This window comes from Caretta caretta, chromosome 22 (assembly GCF_965140235.1).
Source record: "Caretta caretta isolate rCarCar2 chromosome 22, rCarCar1.hap1, whole genome shotgun sequence".
NCBI lineage: Eukaryota > Metazoa > Chordata > Testudines > Cheloniidae > Caretta > Caretta caretta.
This window is the reverse complement of record NC_134227.1, coordinates 16260860-16288011: the sequence shown is the minus strand read 5'-3', so window position 1 is coordinate 16288011 and position 27152 is coordinate 16260860. Positions and strand designations below refer to the sequence as shown.

At 40.7% G+C, this 27152-nt stretch overlaps 1 protein-coding gene across 5 annotated transcripts in view; it reads left to right on the top strand.

Annotated features, from left to right (window-relative positions):
- Positions 1 to 27152, top strand: part of LOC125625511 (tubulin-specific chaperone cofactor E-like protein) — a 98323-nt gene that overhangs the window by 11475 nt on the left and 59696 nt on the right. For 2 of the 5 annotated variants that reach the window (XM_075122256.1, XM_075122258.1), the window contains exons 1-2: positions 15793 to 25193; positions 26296 to 26360. In XM_075122256.1, the coding sequence (XP_074978357.1) occupies positions 25150 to 25193; positions 26296 to 26360 (109 nt within the window). In that variant the 5' untranslated portion in view covers positions 15793 to 25149. Of the gene's footprint in view, positions 1 to 2121; positions 2304 to 3998; positions 4256 to 8167; positions 8295 to 10198; positions 10316 to 15478; positions 25194 to 26295; positions 26361 to 27152 lie in introns of those variants that run through there. The other 3 variants (XM_075122259.1, XM_048827664.2, XM_075122257.1) reach the window with 3 other exon arrangements.

Below are 27152 nucleotides of genomic sequence, written 5' to 3'. Positions count from 1 at the left end.
TCAAAGTAAATAAACTTGATCACTATGCCACATACAGGGTATGTCTACATTCGAAATGCTACAGCGGCACAGCTGTAGTGTAGACACTTATTACAGCAATAGGAGGGGTTATTCTGTCAATATAGTAAATCCACATCTCTGAGAGGTAGTAGCTAGGTTAACAGAAAAATTCTTCCATCATCCTAGCGGTGTCTGTGCTGGGGCTTACGTCAGCATAATTACATCCCACAGGGCATGACATTTTTCATAGCCCTGAGTGATGTAGTTAAGCCGACCTGACTTCATACCATAGACCAGCCCTCAGGCATTTAACTCACTTTCCTTAGTAATTTCTGAACTCGTCCTGCAGGTGAGAAATATACTTTCCTTCAGTGCAAAGCATTGGAACCATCATTTCATGCACCAAAAGGTTAATGAGGAATATGGATCACTAACAGAAGGAGTGCAATCAAGAGGGTTTGAGCAAAGGACTGGCAGCTGAGACTCCTGAGTCCTATTCCCAGTTCTGCCACTGACCCTGTATGATTTGGGAAAGTTAGAAATCCTCTCTGTGCTTCAGATTTCTCCTCTTCAAAACAGGATTAATAATACTCGTCTACCTTACAGGGGTCTTGTGAGGTTTAATTAATTAATGCTTGTAAAGGGCTTCGAGGTGCTTGGATGAAATGCACGACATAAATGCAATATAGTAGTAGTAGAATAATTAGAGTACATTAAACTGTCTTGTGTCCTCACCGGCTCACGCTCTGCTTTTATCCCACTGTTCATTACTGGAAATCGACATGAAAAAAGCTGAACTGAAACCTAACCTTATTTTTTAAAAAAATTATCTTAAATTAGTTCCTAATCACAAGTGGATATAGTATTGATGTAAGTCTTCTGACCACAGAACAGATCTGCTAGGCCAGGGACGGCATAGGCTTTCCCGTGCTGCTTTTTGCTCAGTGCTTACCTGGAGGGGCCCTTTCTGTGCGTTAGGATAGGAGTTCAGTTTCCATGGGGCTTGTTCAGAGTCTATGGCGACTGCCAATTTAAGAGTTCGTTTGTGCTAGCTGTGATGATGATCTTGTGGTGGCGTTCACTAGGAACAGGAGTGAGAGCACCAGCAGCTCATTTTATGTTGACCCCTGAAAGTCCACCAGTTGGTAACTTAGTTTCTATCGCTCTGGTCTGTTTGAGTGCTTATTCGTGGTTGTGCTCATTTTAGTTGTGAAACATGTTCTAAAGGCCTTAATCAGTTGAAAGACATGTACATCCATTCACCATCTCCCCCAGATGGTGCTCCCTATGCCTGTTTTCCCATTTATACAGCCTGCTCCTCTGCTACAGTTCCCCCAAGTCATTTGCATCACGCCCTTCTTCGCACCCAATCACATGCCCCTTAATATATTCTGCACCCTCGATACATATATCCCAGCTGTCCCCTTTTTCTAACCATTCACCCTAACTCCAAGCTACGCACATACGCACCTGATACATGCCAACGGAATAGCTAGCCCCAAGCACTGTTACATGTATGTTTGGATTGAATTCATAACCTTTCAACTCCAGCACCATGTGAGTAAGAAAGCTGGTACTGCCATAGATTAATGGAATCTAATAAGGAATCCATTGTGCATGTACAACGAAATTCTATCAGCCTTTTATTTTAGGCAAAATTATGTGGAGAACAGTGGAAAAACTGAGCAACTGATCTGTGTAACAATCATATGCTTGAGGGACATGCTCTTGCTTCTCTCTGCCTAGAGAAAGGTCCAGCAGCCTTCTAAGATGCTGGCTTCTGTGACTTGCTATTTCTTAGGCAGGTATTCAGGTGGACTTTCTGATCTCTCCCAAGGGATATGCTTTCCCTTATCAAGCTACCGTCAGAGTGTAATTAAATGAACTGTTGAGGTGAATGTGCAATTAGCCAATCAATTGAGATCAGTGAATAGTTTAAGTATGAATTACAGAGAGCTATCTAAAAGCCTTTTTTTTTTTTTTTTTTTGTATCCATATAATTTCTTTGGCTCACAATCCTGCTGGAGGATCCCTTTCTACAAGATGGAATATTATTGAATGAGGTCTGATTACCTCCTGATACGCTTCTTTCTCTTGTTTTTTTTTTCTCTCCCCCACTAGGTCAGTAAAATTGTGTCAAATGTTCCTCACTTGGAGTTTCTAAACCTGAGTTCCAACCCTCTGAATTTGTCAGTTTTAGAGAGAACATGTGCTGGATCTTTCGCTGGTGTTCGCAAACTGGTGCTAAACAACAGCAAAGCTTCCTGGGAAACAGTCCATACAATACTGCAGGAACTACCAGAGTAAGCGTGGGGAGCATGGTATGGAAGGAGAAGTGCCCACTGCATGCAGACAAAGCTCAGAGCAGGAAAGGTTGCTGGGTGGGGGTGAGTGGGCTGAGCAGAGGAATGGGATTTAGTTTCTTTGGGACTTGGAAGGGTTTAACTCTTGCCATTGGGCCAACTGAATGTTTTATTGCATTTCTATATCTGAACTTGCATAGAGCTTTGCATAGGTGCATACACACATTGAATAAATCTATGTACTGGCACGAATTAATGATTATGGCCTTGACGATGCGGCATGTGACACTCTTTTCCACTCAGCCACGACTGAGTGAATGCAATGCACCGTGCTAATGGCTTTTGGCTGGGACATAAATCTGAGGTCCTGGTCAATTGTCATTAAAGATCTCATCACACTTTTCATGTGTTAATCTCAGGGTCCTGTCCAGTTTCCACCTTGACAGTGGCACTCTGCCTCCCTGAAATGCCTTTTCAATTTCAATTGGATACCAGATTCCTCTTCGTGCAAATTTGTAAAGAAATCTATTATTACAGTATTCTGCTTAACCAGGACACCCTTAATTGAGACAGCCACTTTGTTCCCAGGAAACCAATTTAGCCTACTGATAGCTAACAGTAATGATTGATGCTTAAATGGGACAATGGTAGCATAAATTCTGTCTAATAGAGACATGTTCGGCCATTGCCAACGTAGTCTGAGAAAGATTTAATCAGATGTGAAATTCTAAGTTCCAGTCTTAATACAGAAAGGTGGTAAATATTAAAATAAAAAAAAATCCACTGAGCATTATTTTTATTCCAATTTCTTTATTCAGTACAATATTTCATTTTAAATGTCTTTAGTCGGTTTCCTTTTTTGTTGGCCTCTTTTTTGGGATGGGAGGCTGCTTATCAGAGTCTTTTCCCAGTTAAAGGGATTCACCATTATTATTATTTATTTTGTCGTGCCTTATTTAAAGCAGTTAGGTAGCATCACTGTCATCTGACAAATGCACACCACCTTCACCCTAAAAGTAGTCACGTGAGTGGTGGATGACTTTTGGCCAGGAGCTCGGGGTTATAGTGTGTACAGTCTTTAATGTTCCTGGTGTTCATTTTAAATCTCTTTTACAACCTCCATGACTCTGGTGATGGGAATGTCCATAAATTTAATATACGTGAATGAGTTTTCAGCCTCCACTTGAGCAGTGTTGAGCCCACCCACGCCCAAATTGGTGCAAGGTGTAAACATTGCTAAAAAACAGCATGCTTGTTCAAGCCCTTTCACTCGTGGTGTTTTCACCTGCAACACCTATTGGTTGGCCTTGGCCAATGGATTTTGTTGGGTATAAACTCTTAACATTTCTTTATGTGCATGTGTTGACCGTTTAAAGGTTACTTGTGAAACTATTCCAAAGAGTTGTCAGAACTTTTAGTGGGTACCAGTGGAGTACATGCACAAATCTGCATGCTCACAAATGGTGTCTAAGTAGAGGCCTGGCTGAAAATATACTCCGGAGTTTGAAGCACTTTGGTAGCCATCTAGCTGAAAGATGCTATAGGAAATCCTATCTACACTGAGGTTTCAGAGAGTGCTGGGGCCCTTCATGTTTAAGTAATTCTTGAAAACTGTGTGTACAGGGGCCTCTAGGTAAGACCGTTACAATTTAACAAGAAGCCTTCAAGTAAGAGCATATTTCTTTCTGTGTGCAGCTTGGAGGAGCTCTTCCTGTGCCTTAACGACTATGAAACAGTGTCTTGTTCTCCAGTTTGCTGTCAGTCTCTCAAATTACTCCACATAACTGACAATAATCTTCAAGACTGGACTGAAATCCGAAAGCTCGGAATTATGTTTCCATCACTGGACACTCTTGTCCTGGCCAACAATCACCTGACAACCATTGAAGAATCAAATGATTCTTTGGCAAGGCTGTTCCCTAACCTGCGATCCATCAGCTTGCACAGATCAGGTGAGGTACTGAAAGCAGCATGTTCTTTATATTCCATGTGTAAATGATAATGCCTGATCTAAACCTTGGCTTTGGCAGAGGGGAGGAGTAATATTCTCATTTTGGTGCAAATTGAAACCTGTGCTTTAACAGGGTGGGGAGAGGTATGTTATTTTGCTAGTGGCATCCTACATCTTTGCTAGAAATGAGCAGTTTGCAATCAGTATTGCTTCCTGCTGGCTACTTGTGTGTGAAGCAGATCAGAGAAGGTGGGGAAAGCACAAGCCTGTACAGTAGAATATCCTTGTTAGACTTCTGGGTAGCATAAACTTATTGGACATACTAGTGCCAGAAACGACAGTCGTTTTTGGTCTTGTCTACCCCAGCTTTTAAACAAAGTCGGAAAGCTCTTCATAAATGCAGCCCAAGCAGGTCTGTAATACAAGCTGTCTGGCTAGTGAGGTAGGTCACTAACTGGGCTAGAGAAAGGTCTAACACAAGTCATACTCCCTCTAACCCCAAACCACACTACATGTGACCCTGATTTAAGGTTTAGGAATAACATTGAAGCTCTATTTCCTAATGGTGCTGATCTGAGAACACACAAACAGATTCCAATCTGATAACTTGAGAAACATGTGAGGAGAAGACGATAAACAAGACATCTGCCGACCCATTTCTGTTTCTTTTGGCTTTTTCTGCCACTTCTGGCGCTTTCTCGCTCTCTAAACAATGGTTCAGACTAAAGTGTCGACCTGCTGCTGTCATTCACACCCAAGTACACAAGATTCACTACAGTAGTTGAGCTACCATCCTGATGAGGACAAACCACTGATAGCAGCAATGAAAAACACAACTTTGCTATGGATTCCAAAGGTTGGCCGGTATTCTGTGCTCTCCAGCCACCGTGTTTTCAGGAAGAATAAGTCAGAGTAGTTTGGAATGTCAGTGACTGAGGAGCCAGTTTGCATTCTGAGGCTAGGTTACAGTTTAATCAACCTCTAGACCCAGCGTCCACTTACAGGCGCACACATTTTTATGTGCATTACTGGAGCACGCACAGGGAATCAAGTAGAGCAAACCCCATCTCCTGTGTTTAGATGTTAGATTCTTTAGCTGTACGTATGGAAGATGGTGTGCCAGAAGCTTTGGCACAGGCCTCCTTACAAATATGCCCCAGATACTTTTCTCATCCGAAAGCTGAGGCTGGAGAAGCAACTGGCATAGCAGTGAACACACTTTGTACCTTCAAGCCCCAATGATGGGTAGCTATGGGACAGATCACAGGTGCTAAGTGCTGTTTGACTTCCATCTCCCAGATGTGCATGCTTCATTAGCTGAATTTGGAAAACCTTGGAATAAAGTGCTGTGTAAAAAAAAAATCTGTTCAATTGTAGCGGTTTTCCTAGTGTTTGTTTGATCTGCTCATTCTCAAGAACTCTGCCATGAATTTCCTGGTGAGTTTTTGTTCCAGTTTGGCTGCCTGATAATCACCAGCAGTCATGGGCCTTTTTCCTCTCCCTAACTTATTAGAATCAATGCACATGTTAAAGACTCTAGTATAGATTCACTTAATGCATTATTGTAGTTGTTGTTGGTTTATTATAGAGAGCCATGGAGGGACTGAAGCATTAATAAAGCCCCTTTCACAGATATCAGCATGCTATCCAGTATAAGCTTCAGGCAGTATCTAAGGTGCCACAAGTACTCCTCGTTCTTTTTGCTGATACAGACTAACACCGCTACCACGCTGAAACCTGACACCGTTTAGTAAAACTGCAGCTAACTACAGGAAAATAAACCTTTTAAATCAGACTTGAAAAATGCTGAGTCATTGAGAGGAGCATCCTGTGGGAGGCAGTTTTGCTGGGGTGGAACCAGACATTCAGCCCCGTTGGATGCTATGCAGTACATTGATGATCTGAGGAGCCCCCGTTTGAACAGAAAGCCGAATGAGGACATAACTGTGAATTAAATCACACGTGGAGGGGGGAACTTGGGGTATGGAGGGTTCTTGAAAACTGATAATTTAAAATCTTCTCCACAGCAGCTGGAGTTGTCAAAGTAACTATCTAAATAAAGGCATAACATGGAGTGAAAAGGTGTCAAATAGACAAAATGCACCACTGTATTTTGGATAGCTTTGGTAATTCGTTAGTTGAATTGAGACTACTGTTTGAAAGAATGTTGCCATGGTTCACTGGTGAAATAACAGTTATGGCCACTGCTGCAAGATCCCATGTCTTTCAATTTTCTGGAGGATGAATAGTTGATAGTGATGTGGTCTTATTCACACCCTAATGTAAGTGAATTAAAGCATTAGACCATACACTTCTGGGTTTATTACTCATTCCTCTGCCTACTTTAAATCATTTTTTTTTAAGCCTTGTTTCTGCCTGTCCCAGTCTAATACTGCTGTTCCTGCCCCTGCAACAGCTATTACCAATTGATATTACTGAGGCTTTTGCATATTAAATATTGATGAACTTGGTCCTGCTTAAACCTGCTTCTTGTCTTGCTGGCTGCTGTGGTTTAACAGAGATCTCCAGTGATTTGAAGGTGATTGGTTTTCACAGGAGTTGTGATGGAACATCTCAGTGTGGGATGATGGGAGTTCAAGCAGATTTTCTTCAGAGTGGACACCTCCAGCAGTATAAATAAGCTGTTTCCTTTTCAAATGCAATTGCCTCTAACTGTTCGCTTTCTCCCAGGCACAGTAGCATTCTGACCTGCAAAGGCCAGGTTCTTGGCAATAGTTGAATTAGAAGATGAATATGACCCAGTTACCTGTCAATCATTTTCTGCTATCACCACCAGCTGAGTGGTCCACAGGTAGAAGCGGGAAGGGTTTTGAGCCAGTATCACAAGCTGTTACTTCTATCCCTGTGCGTGTGGTATGCACTCATGGCTGACTTCATTACCCAGGGAATGTATTTTAATAGCAAGTTGACTTGACAAGGATATTACACTTGACATGGAAGAAGGGGACAAATATCTCTCTTCAGTATGCCCCGCTACACAAAGAAATTGCAATTCTGGTCTGAATGATCACTTACCTTCTGAGACCACTGCAGTCCCTGGAACAACAGAAGTGTCTGACCTTTACTTAATTACCTGACTTGGGTTTGCTTTAATTTTTTAGAGATGCTGATTTCCTTTTATCTATTATAGTGGTGAAAATGTCCCACCAATTTCTAATAGAAGCGTGTAATACTTGGTATGTTAGACTTAGTAGCTAGACCGTGCATGTAAGAAGCATCTATCTTCTGCCACAGCAAAAGGAAGCAAAGATAAGCATCAGAGTTAATCTTGAACACACAAGCAAATAGATTGTCACCTGATCCCCAGCTTTCCTCACAACTTTGCTTCAATTCTCAGAACCCAGCACAGATTTGCAGAAAGCTCATGGGAATAGGATACCTGCAGGTCACAAGTTCAAATCCAGACCTAGCTTGGTGTAGACCCTAAAATTTACCATTTGATGGCTGCTTGGTGGTCCCTGAAGTGACACAAGTCTGGCTTCAGCGGTATTAACCAGAGTCCTTTTTATCGAAATAGCCATAATAAGTAATGCTAATTGTCATTCAGCCAAGATGCCAGGGACTGAATAGGCCATGGAGATTGAACTTCCCCCTCAGAGATTGTCCCTCCAGACTGGTAGGTCAGCATGGGTGAGCTAATGCTGCTCCTTCATGTCCATGAATAAAGGAATTCAGTCTCTAGCATTTCACCGGCAATGCACTGACTTGTCAAATAAACGTAGATTGTCATTCTCCTGTTGAGATCCATGAAATAGTGTTAGGGTCAACTCGTATGCTGAATAACACACTGATAAATGGATGATAAAATGAACAAATTGGCTACAACTGACCTTTGATATATTGTATATGCTCTATGTGTATGTGTCTTTAAACAGCTCATTTCTTAAAGCAGGTCTGCATTGCTGGGAAGACATTGACAAACTAAACTCTTTCCCCAAGCTTGAGGAAGTGAGATTGCTTGGAATCCCTCTTCTGCAGTCCTACACCACCGAAGAGCGCAGAAAGCTGTTAATAGCCAGGTCTGGTGTTTCAGTTTGCTCTGCTCAGTAAAACATACTGCACAATTTTGGGTGGGAAATGAGGTGAAGTGTTTGTTAGGGGCACTGCTGATTCATGTGGTACGGATGCACTTGATGATTACCTATTCTACTCATTTCCTCTGGGGCACCTGGCATTGGCTACTGTCGGAAGACAGGATACTGGGCTAGATGGACCTTTGCTCTGACCCAGTATGGCCATTCTTATGTAATGTTAGCTGCGAAAGGACGTGGAACTTCTGCAGAATGAGAAGGGGACATGGAAGTGGAAATAATCTAAATAGAAGGCTCCCATCATAGACGTTAGTCTGTCAGGAACAATGGGTACTAGTCCAAAGACTATTGACTTTAAAATGGGTCTTGAAGCAGGCCCTCAAAACAATTAGGTTATTTAGGATTATCTCAAATCTCTGAATAATACAGTCTTATTTGTCCATTACAAATTCTAAATACTTGTTTCAACAGATACAGAATCCGCATCACTGGATATTTCCAAGTTAGACTCTCTATTGGGGAAACGTTTGTTGTACTGCTTTTCTATTTGTACAGTAAATATTGCTTTGAGAATGTTTCCACATTTCCAATCTCTCGTGTTTTAAATAGAACATTTAGTATGTGATAAAAGGGTAGCATCAAGGTCATGAAAACTGGGATTACGCCTCCTGGGGTCCCTCATTTCCAGTGAGTGGGATACCTGGCTGTTCAGGAAGGTGGGTAAGATTCTTGGTTGGGTGTGCCCAAAGGGTTAAAATGTGTAGCAACCCCTTTTGGTGTGAGTGAACTAAGTGCAATTATATATGCTATACTATATTACTATAAACCAATAATATACTGCAGAATAGCGCATATTACTGTGTACCTGTTACAGCTGGTAGAAAAACGCTGTGTAAATATCCATGGAATATTTTGGATGAAACAAAGTTTTCAATTTGTTTGATGAAAAACAAAAAATTCCAAAAACTGAAAATCAATCACCCCCTCATCTGAAAAGGTGGGAGAGGGAAATAGAAAATTGTAATTTTTTTTTTATTTCCAATAACTGATTTTTTTTTAATTGTATGGGACATTTTTGAGCAAAATGAAAAAAAAATTCAAAAATTGTCCAAAAAAACCAAGAAAAGTTTCCAGGAAAGTGTTGATCAGCTCTAATTAATACCTGCAATACACTGACCCATATTAACATACTGTACTATTTTATTAAAAGGAAATTTATATCCTGATTAGACCACAAACTGAACCTTAATTGAAGGAACGTGAATCTCATGCAGTTTCTCCACTGGATGTGGGAGTCAGTGGCTTAAATTTTGAGAAGTAACTAATGCTTCTGGGGGACCAATTTGAGATACCTTAAAGGGGCCCTATTTTCAAAGGGTGGGTGGTAGGCTGCTTTCATGTGTCTCAAGTGAGGCACCCAAAAATCATTAGTCACTTTTGAAAATTTAGGCTGGTGACTCTAATGCTTAATCCTGGGGGTCAGGACTCCTGGATTGCATTCCTGGCTCTGCCACTGAGTCATAGTGCTTGGGTAAGCTACTTAAGTTCTCCATGCCTCAGTTTCACCATCAGTACAATGGGTATAGTAAGAATGTACTTTCAGGTAAGTAACAGATGTTTGAAAAATGATTTGAAATCCTCTGATGGGTAGGCACTAGAGAAGTGCTAACTATTTATTATGTATGCACAGAAATAAAAATGTAGTCAAATGATGCATAATTCTAATTATTGTCCAAGACACTGCATAGTACTTTGAGAGCAAGGTTTTGAGATCGAAGCTATGCGGCCCTGAGGATAAAATCACATGCTGCTGTTGGCTCTAGAGTCTTGCTAATCATCGTGGCTAGATTTTCGTACCCTCATTAACAGTGTTCCTCGGTGTATTCATGCAGATTGCCATCTATCATCAAGCTTAATGGGAGTGTCATTACTGATGGGGAGCGAGAGGACTCTGAGCGATTCTTCATTCGGTATTACCTGGACTTCCCGCCAGAAGAAGTCCCATTCAGGTACGAACTTCAGAGCTGGAATTCAGAGAAAGCGCAGTGCACAGGAAAGGAGAATGATGTTCACTAGACAGTTCGAAAGTGTGCAGCTGAAAGTGTCTTACAGCTGAGAAATGACACTGGAAATCAGGTCTGGGCCTTGTAACACCAAAAAATTCCTTACCCTCCTATCATCCTTTCCTCCCTCAGTCCATATTAATTGATCTTCTCACCACACTCCTCCGTGGAGTGTGTCTGATATCTTACTGATTCACTACTGTGTCAGATCCAGCCTTAAACTGTCCCTTCCAAGGGCTGTTCGACTGTTCTGTCTGTCATCCTCATTGCCTCTTCTAGGCAACCCCCACTGCCATCTCACTAATTCCCCTGCATCCTGGAGTCTCTTGAAGCCCGTATTAATACTTCTCTCTGGTACCAAAACAAAATGGCTAATCCTCGTGCCCTCTGTTGGGTAGAATGTACATAGGGATAAAAGCTTTCCCTCTTCTAAAAACTCAGAACACAAGTTTGTGTGGGTTTTTTGCCAAAAACAATATGCTCCATTATCTGATATCAATAAACAAATGAACTTTGATAGCACCTGTGTGGTCAGTAGCCTTTGATACCTATATGTGTTTACTGCTTCTTAATGGAATGAGGAAGGTTTGATCAAGCATCAAGTCATTGCTCCTAGTACTTTGCATTGTATCCAGAGACCTAGTGCATTTTATAGACTATGAAGCCTCACAAATCCCTTCTCTGAGATAAGGAAGTAGATGAGTAAACTGAGGTACAGAGAACTCAGGTGACACAATGGGTCACACAGGGAGTTGGTTGCAGAGCTGAGAACAGAATCCAGGCATCCGGACGGTCGATCCCATACTTAACTACTAGGCAAAACTGCCTTAAAACAGTTCTGCAGTCTTAACCTGCCTATGCAATCACTACATCAGAAGGGTCGATTCACAAATGACCCTGAGGGTGTTTTGGGAGGGGCAGGAGATGGTACTAAAAGAACTGAACAGTTTCTTGCATGCAGCCTCTGAATGACTTCAGGGAAAGGGATCCCTGTTTAAATACTACAGTGATGGGTGCCTTATGTGTAATTAAATGATAAATTAATGAGAGAAGGAGAAATGGGTTTAGACTCAAGTATACATCAAAGATTGTAAGCTTTGTGGTAGGGACTGTGTTCTCCTATGTGTTCCTGCACACCTAGCACAGTGAAACTGATTCTAGTTGGGTCCTCTGGATGCTGTCACAGTCTGAAATAGGAATAATCTAACTCCTGGAGAGAGGATTTAGATTTAGGGTGGAAGCTTTACTGAGCAACTTGCTATCTCTCTACACTATCTGTGTAAGACTTAACGTGAAGATGAAAGGAATGTGTGTCCCCTCCAGTTCCTGGCCTTTAGAGACCATTGCATCCATCTTCCTGATCAATGAGCTCTTTGTCTGAATGCCTTCATCCCTACAGCTTCTCTGAGAGACTTGTGCAGCTTTAAAGGCTGTTTTTCCACTCCAGAGAGCTTGTGTGCCTTTTCAGACCATGCTACAGATGGCTGAGGTGTCTCCAATGCTGAGTTCAGGTTTCACTTCCAGGACCATTGTACCCCCTATCCCCTCCCCCGACACATACCTGGTGTCCCTTGTTTCTGAAGTGAATTTTCTTACCTCTCTCCCCTCCCGCCCCCAAGTCTGGCATCTGCTCTCAAACCTGTCTTTAAAGTCTGTTCCTAGTTAGATCAAGAGCAGCTGTAGCTGATTAATTGGCAGGGATGCAGTCTGCATTGCTCATACAGGGATCCTGGAAATTCTGCCAAAAACAGCTGAGCTGGACATGTCTGTACATGAAAAGCTTGCAAACAGAAATGTCTCTCTTGGCTAGATAACAGGATACACCTCTCTGTAAAGAAAATAGTATTCTGTCTCTTTAAATCAGCCCAGTTGCATTGAAAGTATTCACAGCCTACATGCTGCATGAATTGGAAAAGTAGTGAAATGTATAGTAGAACTTGCAATCCTTCAGTGGCTTGTGTTAAAACTAAGGCCTGCTTCTTGAGTGACACCTCTGATCGGTGGATTTCTAATGAGTTACGTGCTTGTCTGGGCCACTGTTCATACATAAAAAGAGAAGGAGTACTTGCTCGGCACCTTAAAGACTAACAAATTTATTTGAGCCTAAGCTTTCGTGAGCTACAGCATCCAATGAAGTGAGCTGTAGCTCACGAAAGCTCATGCTCAAATAAATTTGTTAGTCTCTAAGGTGCCACAAGTACTCCTTTTCTTTTTGCGAATAGAGACTAACACGGCTGCTACTCTGAAACCTGTTCATACATAGAACATCAAACTGTTTTAGCCAGGTTCACTTCTTCAGGATTGTCTTCTCTGGCAGTCAGTGTCTGTCAGGCTGTGGAAGGTGATTATGTAAGTCTCAGAGGTGCCTATTACCTTGGTATCGAAGTACCAAACGAGTACTATGTGTTAGTCTTTATGGACTTGGGGGAATACAGTTGTTTTACTGCAGAATCTGATTATGGTACAAGAAACAGGCTGTGAGATTTCTCTGCCTTTTCCCCAGGAGGGGAAATGGGCTAATGTTTCGTAATACACAGCAAGTTCACAGTGTGTGTTTTCACTTCCCCTCATTCTCCTCCTCCACTGTACTGGTCCCCCTATTCATCCACACTTTTCACCTGCAGCCCTCTTGCAGCAGGAGCTCGGTGCATCTCAGGTACACACAGACCTTCTGAGTCTGCCACGCTCTCTGCATAATCAACTCTTTACTTTTCTGCAAATATTAAGGTTGCCAACCCTCCAGGATTGTGCTGGAGTCTCCATGAATTAAAGATTTAATTTTAAAGATTACATCATGGGACGAAACCGCTAGGAATACGTCCAACCAAAACTGGCGACCCTAAATAGCAAGAGATGCCCTGCAGAGAGAGCAGGTTCCTGCAGAAGCACATTCTCTCTCTCACTCTGTCTCCTGCCGGAGGCATGAGGAAATGTACTGGGGAAATCCTCATTCCTGGTGTCAAGGTGATTAATGCTAATTTAATTATTTGTTTGTAAAATATGAGGAATATGTTTCCTCCTCTCAGAACTAATGGTTTTCTAAATAGGCCTGATTGTATCTCCCTGTTTATTGTGAGAACAGGACAGTGGCCTGTATTTGGGCACTCCTCCCTACTGAAGGCTTGTTTCGCCTGAGATGATAGGGAAATCCTAGCGCGCTGTGGCCATTACCTCACGCTCTGTGCAGACAGAGGGCCTGCTGTTGTGAAGGAACATTCCTACCTTTAACATGAGTCCCTGGGGGCTCCCATATTGCCAGGCTCCATCATCCCCTGAGTGGGGCAGTGACACAGCACTGATTACATTAAGCCCTGAGTCAGATGGGAAACAAAAAGAGCTTTCTGTGCAGCCCACTGTGGAGAGGCTCTGAAATGTTACCTCCTGTCTGCAGCTCTCTAGCTTTGTCATTTCAATTACCTTGTACTTTGTGTTGACTTTTTGCCACTTTCCCAGCCCGTCAGTAGAAGTGCTACCTTTCTTTCCTGATGGAAGAGATACCAGCTGCGGCGGGCAGTAGAGGAGAGACTTGCCTCTTCCAGGGAACATCTCTCTGTGCCTGGACCTTTTCAAGACAATTCTTAAAGCTCATTTACACGGGGAAATTGGCCGGCAGAACTGTAGCAGTATAATTCTTGGTGGATGTAATCCTGAAATAAAAGCTACCTTATTCTGGTATAATTATTCACTTTTATTCTGGAATAGAGTGTCTCCCTGGGGAATTATCCCAGCATAGCAACAGGGGTATAATTAGATTGTTGTAGTTCTACTGGTCAGTTTCCTCATGCGGATAAGCCTTTCATTGTTTTCACAACTCCATCAAACCCACATGGCCACCAAGCCAGTACTTCTCTCCGCACCCTCCTCCAGCCAGGGAAAGTTCAGTGATCCATGCTGCAGCTTGCTGGATTCAGAGAAAGTCTAATGTCGTATCAGATCAAAGTGGCCTTCTGATGGGTGTGCAGCGCTTCCTGAAAATCAGGTTCCTTTAAAGTGTCTGAAGTACCTTAAAATTGAGGCACCCAAACTCACTCGTTTTTGAAAATTTTGACCAAAATGCTTTGTACTATTATTATTTAGTATTATTTAGTTCTGATACTTTTTTTGTTACATATTTGGGCAAGAGATGTAAGCTATGGTTAGAACAATATTCTCCCAAAGTCAAGATAGGTGGTTTGAATTTCCAGTTATTGAATAACTTTTCTCAGTTTCCTTAACTGATTAAATGAGTATTTTCAGAGCAGTACACAGGTGTTCCATACACATCTTGAGTTGCTGATAATGCCTTCTTCTAAAACACTATATTCTGCCTTCCATTCAGTCTGATGTCTTTGCTCCTTTGCAGCTTTGGCTATAGTCTGAGACAAGGTTACTATAGTAGATGGCTCTTCTGCTTTTGTTCCTAGTATGGCAATTCGTATCAAAACGTGTACTTCTTCCCAAGCATTGTATGGAAAATGATAGAGTACAAACATCACGGTCTAGATTCATCCTTTGTGGAAGGCCATTTAATTTTCATCTGGAATGAATATTGCCCCATGTAGTTAGTGAGTTATAATGAGCACCTCCCTTAAATCTCCAAGATTTAGTGGCAAATGTGAAACCAGATATTTGGTGCATTTTTTGCTGTTCCTGCACAGTGTCAGAGTATGAGGAGGGCTCTGTATTACTCCTGAATTATTACAGTCTTAAACAGTGTTCTTCACGCAACAGGGGTTGGTCTTCATTAGAGATTTCACCTCAAGTTAATTGATTGGCTCTTAACTTGATTGCAGATTGACTGGTGAATGCCATGTGGTCTAGTTCTTAAAAAGAGGGGCAGAGTGACTTGTTGTTAGGATGCCTGGGTTTTGTTTTTGGCTTTTGCTGAATCACTCTGTGTCTTGGACAAATCCTTCAACCCCTCTGAGCCTCAGTTTACCAATCTCTTAAATGGTTACAATGCTTAACTCACAGGAATTAATTGAGCCTTGCAACTTATCTGCAGAGACCCCTTGGAGATCTGCAGGTGGAAGGTGTCAGTATTATAGTTACAGAGCACAAGTAATTTGTGAGCAGTGTGACAATTGTATGAGCAGGTATGACGTAGCTTTCTATTTTTTTATTTTCTAGGTATCATGAGCTAGTCACAAAATACGGAAAGCTGGAACCCTTAGCAGTAGTGGATCTTCGGCCCCGGAGCAGCGCGAAGGTTGAAGTTCACTTCAAAGATAAGGTGGAGGAAATATCCATCCGTCTAGATCAGACGGTGGCAGAATTCAAGAAACAATTAAAAACGGTAGTGCATTTGTCAACAAGCAACATGTTGCTCTACTACTTTGACCACGAAGTTCCCTTTGGTCCCGAGGAGATGAAATACAACTCAAGGGCATTACATTCTTATGGCATTCAGGATGGAGACAAATTTTTTGTGGAGCCCAAATCTAAATAACCTCTTCTGGCTTTGTGCATTCACACAAACACACACACATGAGTTAAAGACTTTTTGCAGGGTTTTTAGGTTGGTTGATGGGTTGAGGTTTTGTTTTTATACCAGTTGACTTCTTAGCCCAGGTAGTGTGCCCAAATCTGCGAGAGACATGCCACCATCCGATGTGAATGAACTTAAGAGGAGATAACTGACTTCAGCGTGTGTGTGTGTGTGTGTGTGTTTCAGGATGTCTGATACCTTGATGTTCTTGTTACTCTTCCGGTATACTCGTGAATTTAGCATGAATGGTCAGCTCTTCAAGCTAAGAGGGGTATTATGGTCCATCAGTAAGGGAGTCAGAGCTCAGTGCAGAATTTGGTCAGTACTTCTGTTACATTAAAGATTGGACTCAGCATTTGTCCACCCAGTTATTTGACTCTGGTTATAAATAGCTGAATTGCTGTTTATCCAGCAAAGTGATCTCTTTACATTTTTGTTGTTGTGGAGGTTAGTGAAAGGATTTTAAGCAGTATTCAGCTTGAGTTAGAACTCAGGTATTCAGAGCATCCTAAACTACACTTGGTTTGCAAGAGTAAATAAAATGGGAGAGAGAAAATGTACAAATAAAAAAATATATATATTTTCCTCCCAAAACTCACTATCTAGAGTAGTCACTTCTACTCTGATCTCTTGCAAACTGTTCAACTTCGCTAGACCTCTGGCATTGTGTGTAGTTGAATGGCACGTCTGATGTTACCGAAGGTTGGAATTAACAGTATTTTAGCCAAATATGTTTATATGCTAATTTGCAGAAAACTCTGGCTGTTCTTGGATGGGTTTTGTGTCAACTGGGAATCCAAATTAACAGCACAACAGTATGCTGAACAGCATAATGGAGTTGCTTTGAATGTCCTTTCCCTATTGCCTGCAAGATCCACTAACAAACACTTACCCTTCGGACAGTTTGTGTTGAGAGTAGAAAGACTAAAATCATTCTCCTGACAGAGTCCTATTCCTTAGTATAGAGTCCTATTTCTTACTCTTACTCCAGGAATTTATCCTAACCTAGCACTTTTCCACCTACCAATTTAATGTGGACCTCCTGTTTAAGATCGGTATCAGTTTTACTTAAATCCGTTTGTAGAAGGTGAGTAGATGAGAAACCACTCTCACTGATTGTAAAGCGGACGTTCACGATCCAGATTCACTCCCTCGTGGCCTCCACCAAACTCTCCATGGGCATAGTGTGCTGATTTTAAATAGGCACTTTTTTCCTTTAGAGCTGGGTCTCTTTCTTATGATCCTGCCGTGAAATCCTCAGCCCTTTTATGTATCTCTTGTAAATCACACAGCTGTCTCCCTTTACAGGGCCCTCCTTTATTCCTCTGTCACCTTGACAAGTTGAAGACTTTACACTGACTTTTAAGCAACTACATTTTTAAAAAATGTTTTTCAAGCAGTGAAGTCAGGGCTCTAGTTACGTATGAACTTCTGACCTTAGCTCTTTAACATCCTCTCCCTCCCCATGCACTTTCTTTCTCATGACGCTTTTGTCTGAGTTACTGAACTGCTTTATATTCTTGGAGTTGTGTATTCTCTTCATATTTTACCTGGATTGTCCAGGGAGGGATATAATCTCATACGCTTCAGATTCAGTGTTCAGGAACTATTCAGCTGAGACTGGTTCCACATCTAGAGTAAATGTAGAAATAAGAGGTTTCAAGATAAGTTAATTATTTGTGCCTGGTCTTCTGCTGTAAGAGTTGATCTCCTGGGAACATCAAGATGAGCAATATAAAACAGACCAAGGCTTGCATGTTTAACATGGAATCCACATGACCTGGCTTGATCCAATAAGAATAAAGAACCATGAAATGGTGACAGTGTAATATAAAGTTTTACTTTTAAGGACTCTTGTTGCAGAATGTGCTTTATAAGCTATAGCATAACTGAGGATGTATTTTCTGCCCATTTGGGCAGTAAATCCATTTGCTGCCCTGCAATGGAACGCCAAGCCAACACATGTATGATATATACATACATACACATAGAAGAAGTTGTGTTTAATAAGATATTTTATTATAAAACAAAGTTTTATGAAAAGATATGGTTGTTTAATATTAGAAGCTTATTTCTCCTGTTGACTTACTGTATGACTATGTTGCCCATCAGTCATAAGCTTGTGCAGGTTATGTGACTGATGCAGATACAAAGGAATATCTGATCTAATTCTATAGAACGGTAATCACCTATCTTGGGTATATTTATGGCATTGTAACTGGTATTAACGAGACACTGTAATTATTGACCAACTGTTTTAGCACAATTAAATATCTTGGTTTTAGAGAAGGAAATAAAGTCAATTAAAACATTCGATGGGATCTTACAAAAGGCCAAGTATGTGCTTGTAAGTTTCTTTGCCTGTGAAAAGTTTTGATTATATCCAGAAACAAAATTGGTGCTCTCGCCATGTTGTCTCTGAACAACAGTTAAATGTTATTTTTATGATGGACCTGGTAGGAATGGGAAAACTGAATAGAAAAACAAGGGTTTTTAGTGAACAAGGATAACGCCTTCTTCACAGGTATGAGATTTAGCACTATCATATAAACCAGATCAATGATCCGCCCAGGTTTGCAAAAGCCACTGCACAGACACTGTAATTTCACCACTCTGGGGAACAGGCTGTCTCTAGCCAGTGTTATAGAACCATTCACAGTCTGTCCAGGCAGCAGACTATGCATTTTGTATAAAAATTTCGGTAGACTTCAGCTGGGTAAGAAAAAAGGCCACTCCAAAAAAGGGAATGTTTTACACATCCAGATGCTCAGCCCTTGAATGCAGGGGCGGGAATCGCACAAAATTCAAAATGCTCAAAATTTGATCATCTTTCAATTGTATTGCCCATTGGAAATTGGGTCCTATTTTTGCACAATATTCCCATTTAAAATGAGGTTGCTTCTGAGCAATTTCATAGAATTTTGGAAACCTAAAATAGTAAGGGAATAAAATTGCAGAAATTTTCACCTAATTCTAGTTGATGCCTAATGGTCCAGAATGCTGAAATGCTCTGTATTTGTAGACATTGCCAGTTCAATAAATGGTCCAGTTATGTTTTTATTTAAAAAAAAAACCACACAAAAAACCCCTCCTGCGTCCTTTAACCAAGTGCTACTTTTGCCAGCTATTGTTTTGTTATTGATGTTACTTCATGCACATAAGCCTTTACATAGAGTGGATTTTCTAACTACCTAGTTTACAGGGAACTAGGTGGGAATTACAAATCAGAACATTACACAGCTTTGTATAATGAGGTTAGATACTGTGACATTTTGCTTTCTGATTTGTGTGTGTCTTGAATATCCACGATGTGACCAGATGGTACAGCTAGATTGCTTAAAACAGCAAATGTATGGGATGTACAGTTGTAACAAAGGATGCATCCATGTGTGTGTTAGAAACTGCTATGAACCCTCATGGGAGTTAAGTATGTACCCTGGGTGGACAGTTAGGCCTAATATACAGCATGATCTTGGGAAACCACTAACAAACGTAATCATAGGCTGGTCTACACTTAAAAATTAGATTGACCTAGCTACATTGCTCAGGGCTGTGAACAATTTCCCACCCTGAGTGCCTTTCTGCCTAACCAGCAGTGTAGATGCAGCTAGGTCAACAGACAAGTTCTTCTGTCAACCTAACACCGCCTCTCAGGTGGCTTAATTACATTGATGGAAAAACCCCTTCCGTCAACGTATGTAGTATAGACATACCCATAGTCTTTGCTCTACAGTGTGACCCGTTTCTTTGTTCGCAGTAGATTGGACCCTAAAGATTCCAAGTACAAAATTGTTCCTCCATCAGTTGCCATTTGTGCTTGTAAATGACATGCTTTTGGTTTTGTCCATGTACAGATCTGAAAATGCAAAGCATCCCAGAAGCTGTGGTGTGTATTCTCAGTACATGCGCCATCATAATTTGGCTGTTGGGTTTTTTTGTAGACGTTCAAGCAAACTCCCTCTCCATTACATGGAGAAGGTAGGCAGCCATTTCTCAACCTTCTGCCTCACTGATTTGTCTACTGAAGTTACTGGAAATTCTTTTGTTTTTCCTTTTTTGAATATAATTTAAACGTGAAGGTCTATTCTTAGCACTATTTGTAAAACTGTGTAATCTTTAGCAAGAAAAAGTATGCTCCAAGTCTCCCTTTTCTCCTGTTTTCTGGTTTCTCTCCTGGGTACTGGAGTCAGGGGGAATGTGCTTCCTGTTCCAAAAATCTCCTTTTGGGTTCAATGGCAGAGTTTGCTGAGGAACGCATATCGATTAGGTAATTGGTTTGATCATTTCAATAAACTTATTTGAACTTTTGCGCGCACAAAAAAAGTGTCCAGGGGGTTTCTTGACAACTTTCTCATTTGTTTCTTATAGCAAAACTTCTCCTGCACCCCCTACCCCATGCATACTTTCCCCTCTGCCTTTGGGATAGTTAGAACATCAGTTCCTTGGTGCAATAAATATCTGTTAAGGCAGCTTGTGTCTTCAAAAGCTAATGCACATTGTCTTGCTCCTGAAAGATTCCTATTGTTGAGACGGGTTGAAAGTGATTTTGAATTGTCAGTGCTCAATGTTCCCATGCCATTATCTTAAGCACAGGTATAAAGTCAGCAGGAGCCCACAGCTTTAGAGTTGGATTTTGAAAAGCTTTTAGTGTTGACCTAATTCTGCTCCCATTAAAGTCAATGGTAACGCTCCCATAGACTTGAGTGAGAGCAGAGTTGGACCAAGGCTAAGTGCTTTGGAAAATCTACCCTTAAGCTCTTATCTCTTCATCCCTTTTTCCTCCCTGCATCCACCAAGCTCCAAGCACCTATGCAAAATAATTTACTACTTCAATATAAAGCCTAGTCCCATATACCTAGGTTAACGTAAACTCTAGTGATAATACCTTTAATACAATTGTGAATATCACAGCAATAGGTACTATAGCGATGGCCTAACAGAGCATTTTCTATTGAGGATTCTTACTGTGCTTTATAAAGTCTCAAAGCTTCTGTACTTATTTCTCTGCTGAACAAAATTGCCTTAGGGTGTTACAGTTGTGGCACAAGTGGGAATAAAGCCCGTGCATCAGCCCCTTCCTCAACCCACTCACCACACTGCCATTCAAGTTAAATGAGTTTTATCCGCAAAGACAGAAGCACTAAAATTAAGGTCAGGTTATTGGATTTCATATTTTTTGGCTATTTGTAAATAGCTTGGAGCTAATACTTGAAATAAAAATGGAACGTGAAATTGATTTTAAAAGTATAAAATTGTTTCTTTGGCTTCTGACTTGGTTTGGAACATCACGCTGTTTGCATGGAGGTGAAGAAAGACTTAATCCCATAGTGTTTCTTTAACATGTAATGCAACACCCGGAGATTCACGTGGGCTAAACGGTGTTAGGGCAGATAAACAGCACGTCTAATGTTTTGGCTGTTAACAGCCTTTCTCAAGGACATATTGGTTTGCCTGCTGACCTTGAATTGTTCCATTGTTTCAGACACAAAGCAACTTCCTCCCGTGCTACGTCCGACAAGAACTTCTCGTGTAGAATGAGACGGCTCATACCATTATACAGGTTGTGCGGGTTTTTCTTCTAAAATGGATGCTTGTCTTTTAGAGACTGAGCTGAGACCCCCCAACTCATTTTACTCACTGGGAAGCAGTGGGGGGGGGCTAGGCGATAGAGCACTGGATTGGGACTCAGGAGACTTGGGGTTTGATTCGTGTCTCCTCCTCTGGTTTGCTCAATGGCCTTGGGCAAGTCACTTTGCCCCTCTGTGCCTTAGCTTCCCCATCTATAAAATTGGAGTAAATCATCTTTTTAAGGGCTTTGAGATCTGCAGATAAAAATAGCATAAAAGAGCTAAATATTATTACTACACGTGCTACCAACGATCAGCTAACAACTTTAGAACAAGGCTGACCTAGCCCTAGGTGTCCACAAGCAACCTAGAGGTTAAGGTTTAATCACCCCCATTTCCCATGCATCACCCAAGTCCCCTTTGTGTATTGTGGTCAACATGCAGCACGCTGTATCTCACCTGTATTGAAGAATCTGAGCATATTAAATCGCATAATCCAGATAATTCTATGGTTTAACACGCCTTCTCTAGAAGTGAGGGAAAATTACTCTCATTGTCTTTGTCTTTCTCTCTTGTATAGAGCATGTGACTAAATTCTTATGTCTGGTACCAAAATTAGTAAATTGTCCTCTCTAGCATTGGCAGCCAGATTGAGGGTATGTCTATACTGCAATCATGGGGTGTGATTGCAGCTCAAGTAGATATACCAGAACTAGCATTAAGCGAGCTACTGTGGGTACCAGAGCAATGAAGTCGTAGCAGCATGGACTTTAGTGCTGCTACATAAGCCCACCTGGGTAATCACTCAGGTAGCTATCCCGTGCTGAAGCCCACTCTGCCATAACTTCACTGCTGCATTTCCAGAGCTAGATAGGTTAAAGCTAGCTCCGGAATGTCTATATGACAATCACAGCCCATGATTGCAGTGCAGACATATCTTTAGGTACACACCAACCTTTGGGAAGAAACCGCCATACAGCAACCTGAAGTGTCTATAACCATTCAAAGGGAGTGATAGAGATAAATGGGATAATGAGATGAAATTAAAAGGAAAATTTAATCTGAATAGTAGCAAATGTTCCCTGACAGAGAGATCTATCTCCTGCAGAGTAGTCTCCCGGAGCCCCATTGCAATGAGAGTGTGCCATTTACAATTAAAAGAGATGGCACACTCTCACAGTGGGGAGGGAGCAATCCTGCACTGGCAAAGTTGAGGGAAACCCATCTGCTGGGTCTTTTTTGTTCTTGAATTTCTGTGCGTCCTGGATCTAAGTCTAGGTTTAATGGTCAACCAGATTTGAAATTGAGTCAGGAACCTCTCCTGCAGCACAGAGAGAGTTAAAGCTCTCAGTAGAGGAATGGCTACAGGTGCAGGCAGCAATTGTAAGGTAGCAGGGCTGGGCCAGGCCAGCAGTCCTGCAGTAAGCAATAAAGGGAGGTATAATGGGGAGACAGGTGATACCTTCCCTGGAGGAAATTACTATCTGGAAAAATCCTCTTTCCACCGGACTCCAACATCAGCTTCAGAAAACCTTTTTTGGACTTCGTTCAAATCCTTACTTGGGGAAATTATTTGACCTGGTTCCCATCTATGTGGTTATTTTGACCTTCGCTTACTTGCTTTAGGACTAGCCTCTGGAAATTCTAGCCCACCTCTTTGGAATGATTTGCTTGTCTTGAGCCTCAGTGCGGAAAGTAAAATATTGTTACTTATTTGGTTAGCCATAATGTGCTCAGCACGGTACAATGCAGAACAAAATGGTAGGCCCTGACCCAAAAGAAAAAACAAAATCTGGAAGATAGAATGTTCACTCCAAATTGTCAGGCAAGCTGTAAAATCAAAGCAGCTCTAGTCATCATAGAACTTCCTGAGTCAGACAGAAGCTGAATTTTAAACATAAAACAATCAGAGGAGAAAAGGATACATTCGGATTTTCGGTATTCATCATAAAGCAGCATACAGGAGTACAAGCCCGGTTTATTTTCCCTTTGCAGGTAATCTGTGAAGAGCCTTCTGAAGAGAGAGAGAGAGGCTTGTTTTGTTTTTGCCTTTGGAATGACTCCAAAGGCACTGAATGGCTGGTAGTATTAGAAGAATCTAGCCCTAGATTCCCCCTTGAGGGCTTTCTTCCCTTCAATAGACTGGGAATCAGGTTTACAAGTAGGAGGTTTGTGTCGGTAACGTACTTTAAGGCCCTGATCCAGCAAACGTTTCCTCCCGTGTTTGGCTTTACACACCAGTAGCCCTACTAAAATCAATGGGGCTACGCACATGCATGAAATTAAGTGCATGGGGACGTATTTGTGGAACTGAAACCTAAATCTTCCTTTAAAAAAAAACAACAAAAAATTCCCCTTTTATTCCTCCTACTCAGCCCGCTTGTTTGATTTATTGGCCCCAATCCTGCACTACACCTACACATGTGCTGAATTTTTTTTACTACCTTTTGTCCTATTGATTTCAACTGGGGACATGGCTCAGGGTCTTTGACTATAAGCAGTTTGGGCCAGAGACCTTCACTTATGGTGCACATAATGCACCTAGCACAATGAAGTGCTGAAATACTTGGCTTCCAGATGCTGCTGCAATGTAAATATTAACTAATTTTTGCCAAAATCCTTAGATTTTAAAACCAGGACAATCCCACTCCCTCCTAGGGGTGGTAGGATCAGGAGTAAAAATAAAATCTTCTGAAGAAGATTTGGAAAGAACTTTTCTTTAAATAGCTTTTATTTTCCTCTCGGCCAAAGCTGAACTAAATTGGTTTATGAAAATTCAAACAAGACTTTGATAGAAAATTATCTTCATGTACATTTCAAGGGCTCTGACTTTTAGTGTTTTAATCCCTATGCTGTTTAATGCTAATTCTGTAACACTATATAGAAGCTTTTTTTCCACTTGCACAAAGGAGGAAGGGGCTTGTTTCTTTTGTGGGTTGTTTTTTTCCTTCCCAAGTGAAAAGCGATTCTGATCAGAACAGCCACAAATCTAGCGCCAACTTACTGACATTTCCATCTAACTCTACCTGAAGGATTAGGGTTTTTTTCTGCCAGAAAGAAACCTCTCCACTTTTACAGCCCAGAATCTGAGCTGTAGATTAATTTACCATTAATTAATAGAGCAAAAAGTTTTGATTGCAACTCAACACTATTCTGGCCCTTAAACAACACAGAGAAAAACTGAATTTTCAATTGAAAGAGCAAAAGAGATTGAGACATCATTTCAGACATCAGCAATAATTGGTAAAAGAGCACTGAAATGTATTCTTCATTGACATAAGATTTCCCCCCGGTTTACCAAGATTCAATTTAAAATTTCGGACTTAATTTCTTCCCTTCTCTGCAAAACAGGTTGGTATTTTTTTCATACTTTTAAAAAAATTGCTTTATTTTTTTTAAGGGGATGTACTAAATTAAGCATTGTTTCTTTTATTTTCTGTCATGCTTCCCCAGAGGTACATCTTCTAGGTTTTAATGCAATACATTTATATTCTCCACTAGTCATTGTGTGTGTTCTCAATTAATGAATCCACAGTGACTTAGATTTAAGATCTATATAAAATTCTAGCATGATACTTGCTTCTTTTCTACAGTAAGGAATACAGCGGAACCCTTTCATAGTTAAATTAATTTTTCTCACTCCAGAACAACTTTGCTGTAAACAAGATTTATTTTTTCAATCTAATTGCAATGACACATTGAGAAGCATTGGAGAAGTGTGGAACTGTCATTCGACTTGATTATATATGGTGTTTCACTTCTTCAAACATCATTATAATTGGATTCAAGTGTAAGTAATATGTAGCTATACAGACAATGTATCTAGCTATATATATAGATAGATAGAAATAGATATAGCTATATATGTGTACTCCATTATATAAATAGATCTATAGAGCTATTTTGTTATATAGAGATGTAATGTCTATAATGTTGGAGTACAGTCATAGATGTAATATAATGCATGAATAGATATATATTTAATATAGAAGTGTGACTATTCTGTCTCTGTATAAATAGATCACTCTAATTTATACTTGAATCTGATCATACATATTTCATTCACTCACTGTGTGTATTGTGTATACACTGTAGTTTTATATAAATGGTATATAAAAAACCTTTCCCTCTGTTTAATGAATAGAAATGATAAAGTAATTAAATCAAAGCAGCTACTGTAGTCCTACTTCCTCTTTGATTAATAATATATAACAAATTATAGTAAGCATAAAATAAATTAAAATACCACACAAAATTTCTCTTTAATTTACCCAGATGCATTTCCACCCCCTTCTATATATAGTTGATTTCTGTATAGCAAGGAAGTTGTCAAGCTGTGTAAATATTTGTGCTTCCTTCACACCTGTCAAGAATGTTAAGTGATCATTGTATTACCACCCAGTACAAAGGATTAGTTAAACCAACATTTGAAGTCTTCTAACTATATAAACACACTACGGTTTATAATTCGCTCTCATTTTCTTACAATGAAAAGCTATTCATCTTAAAGCCTGCAGTAATATCCTCACATGAAGCAGATCAGCAAAGAATTGTGTTGGATTAATAGGGGGATTGAAGACACACTGGGAGCTGGGTGCTATTCATTAATTCCAACATACTGGTTCATTTCTGATTCCTGAAATCATGCTGTACATATACCCTGAGAATACCTGGAGGGCAGGTTGTTTTATCATCAGTGATTTCATTATACTAGCTATCTAGCTTGTCATTTTTGGGCTAGATCATGGGTAAGGACCTACATTTCCCAATTTTCTGCATCTCTGGAGCAATCACACAATTTCAAGGCACTATTAGCCATTAGCCTGAGATTTGCTTAGCAGATCTGGTTTTGGATTGATGATTAGTTACTTTTTTTTTTCCCCCCCTTTTAGGATGAATTATCCGTCACTCATTAGAACCTGGGTGGCCTTTGTGTTCATGATTGTACGGCAGCAAGGTTAGTATTTCTGACTTTTGGTCCTCGGATACTGATACTCTACATTTACAATAGGAAAGCGCTTGCCTCAGAAATTTGCTACACGCAAACTTCATGTGCATAGAAAGCCTTGCAAAATTCTACTCAGATACTTGTCTGAGAGCAAGTACAGTAGCAGGGTAATTTATTTTTAAATCCTAATACCGAGGGGCGAACAAGTAGACTTTTGTGCCTTGCCTGGTAAATATACACGATCATTTTGCATCGCTGACATTTATTCACAGCGAGGGACAGATCCTCAACTCATATAAATTGTCATAGTTCCACTGAAATTAATGGAGCTAGGCCAATTTACATCTTGCCCTTTCGGTTTCAAATATGAAGTCAAAATAATCAACAGACTAAAGAGTCTCCGCACATTTCTGAGCTCTTCATGCAGAATTCAGGAGTATGGGATGATATCACAATTGTCATGAAAGCAGGACTTTAAAACATTTCTAGAGTTTGAACAGTTCGCCTGCCAGACAAACTTATGCAGAATGAAAGGCAGGTGGGTAGAAAGAGTCTGTGGAGAAGTCAAGCTACCACACAACTGTGTGCTAATTTACTTTTGTTAGAGCTCTGACTTGGTTTGTGGAGTCATCCAAACTCCAAGTCTTAGGTGTATCCTCATTGATATTCCCTGTGGTTTATACAGCTTTGAGGAAACATTTATTAAGATCATTCACTCTACAAAACTTCCATCCATGTTTTGTTTTTGTTTTTTCCTTGTGTAGTTTTGTAAAAGGCACAGGAAAATCTCCAGAAGATTTC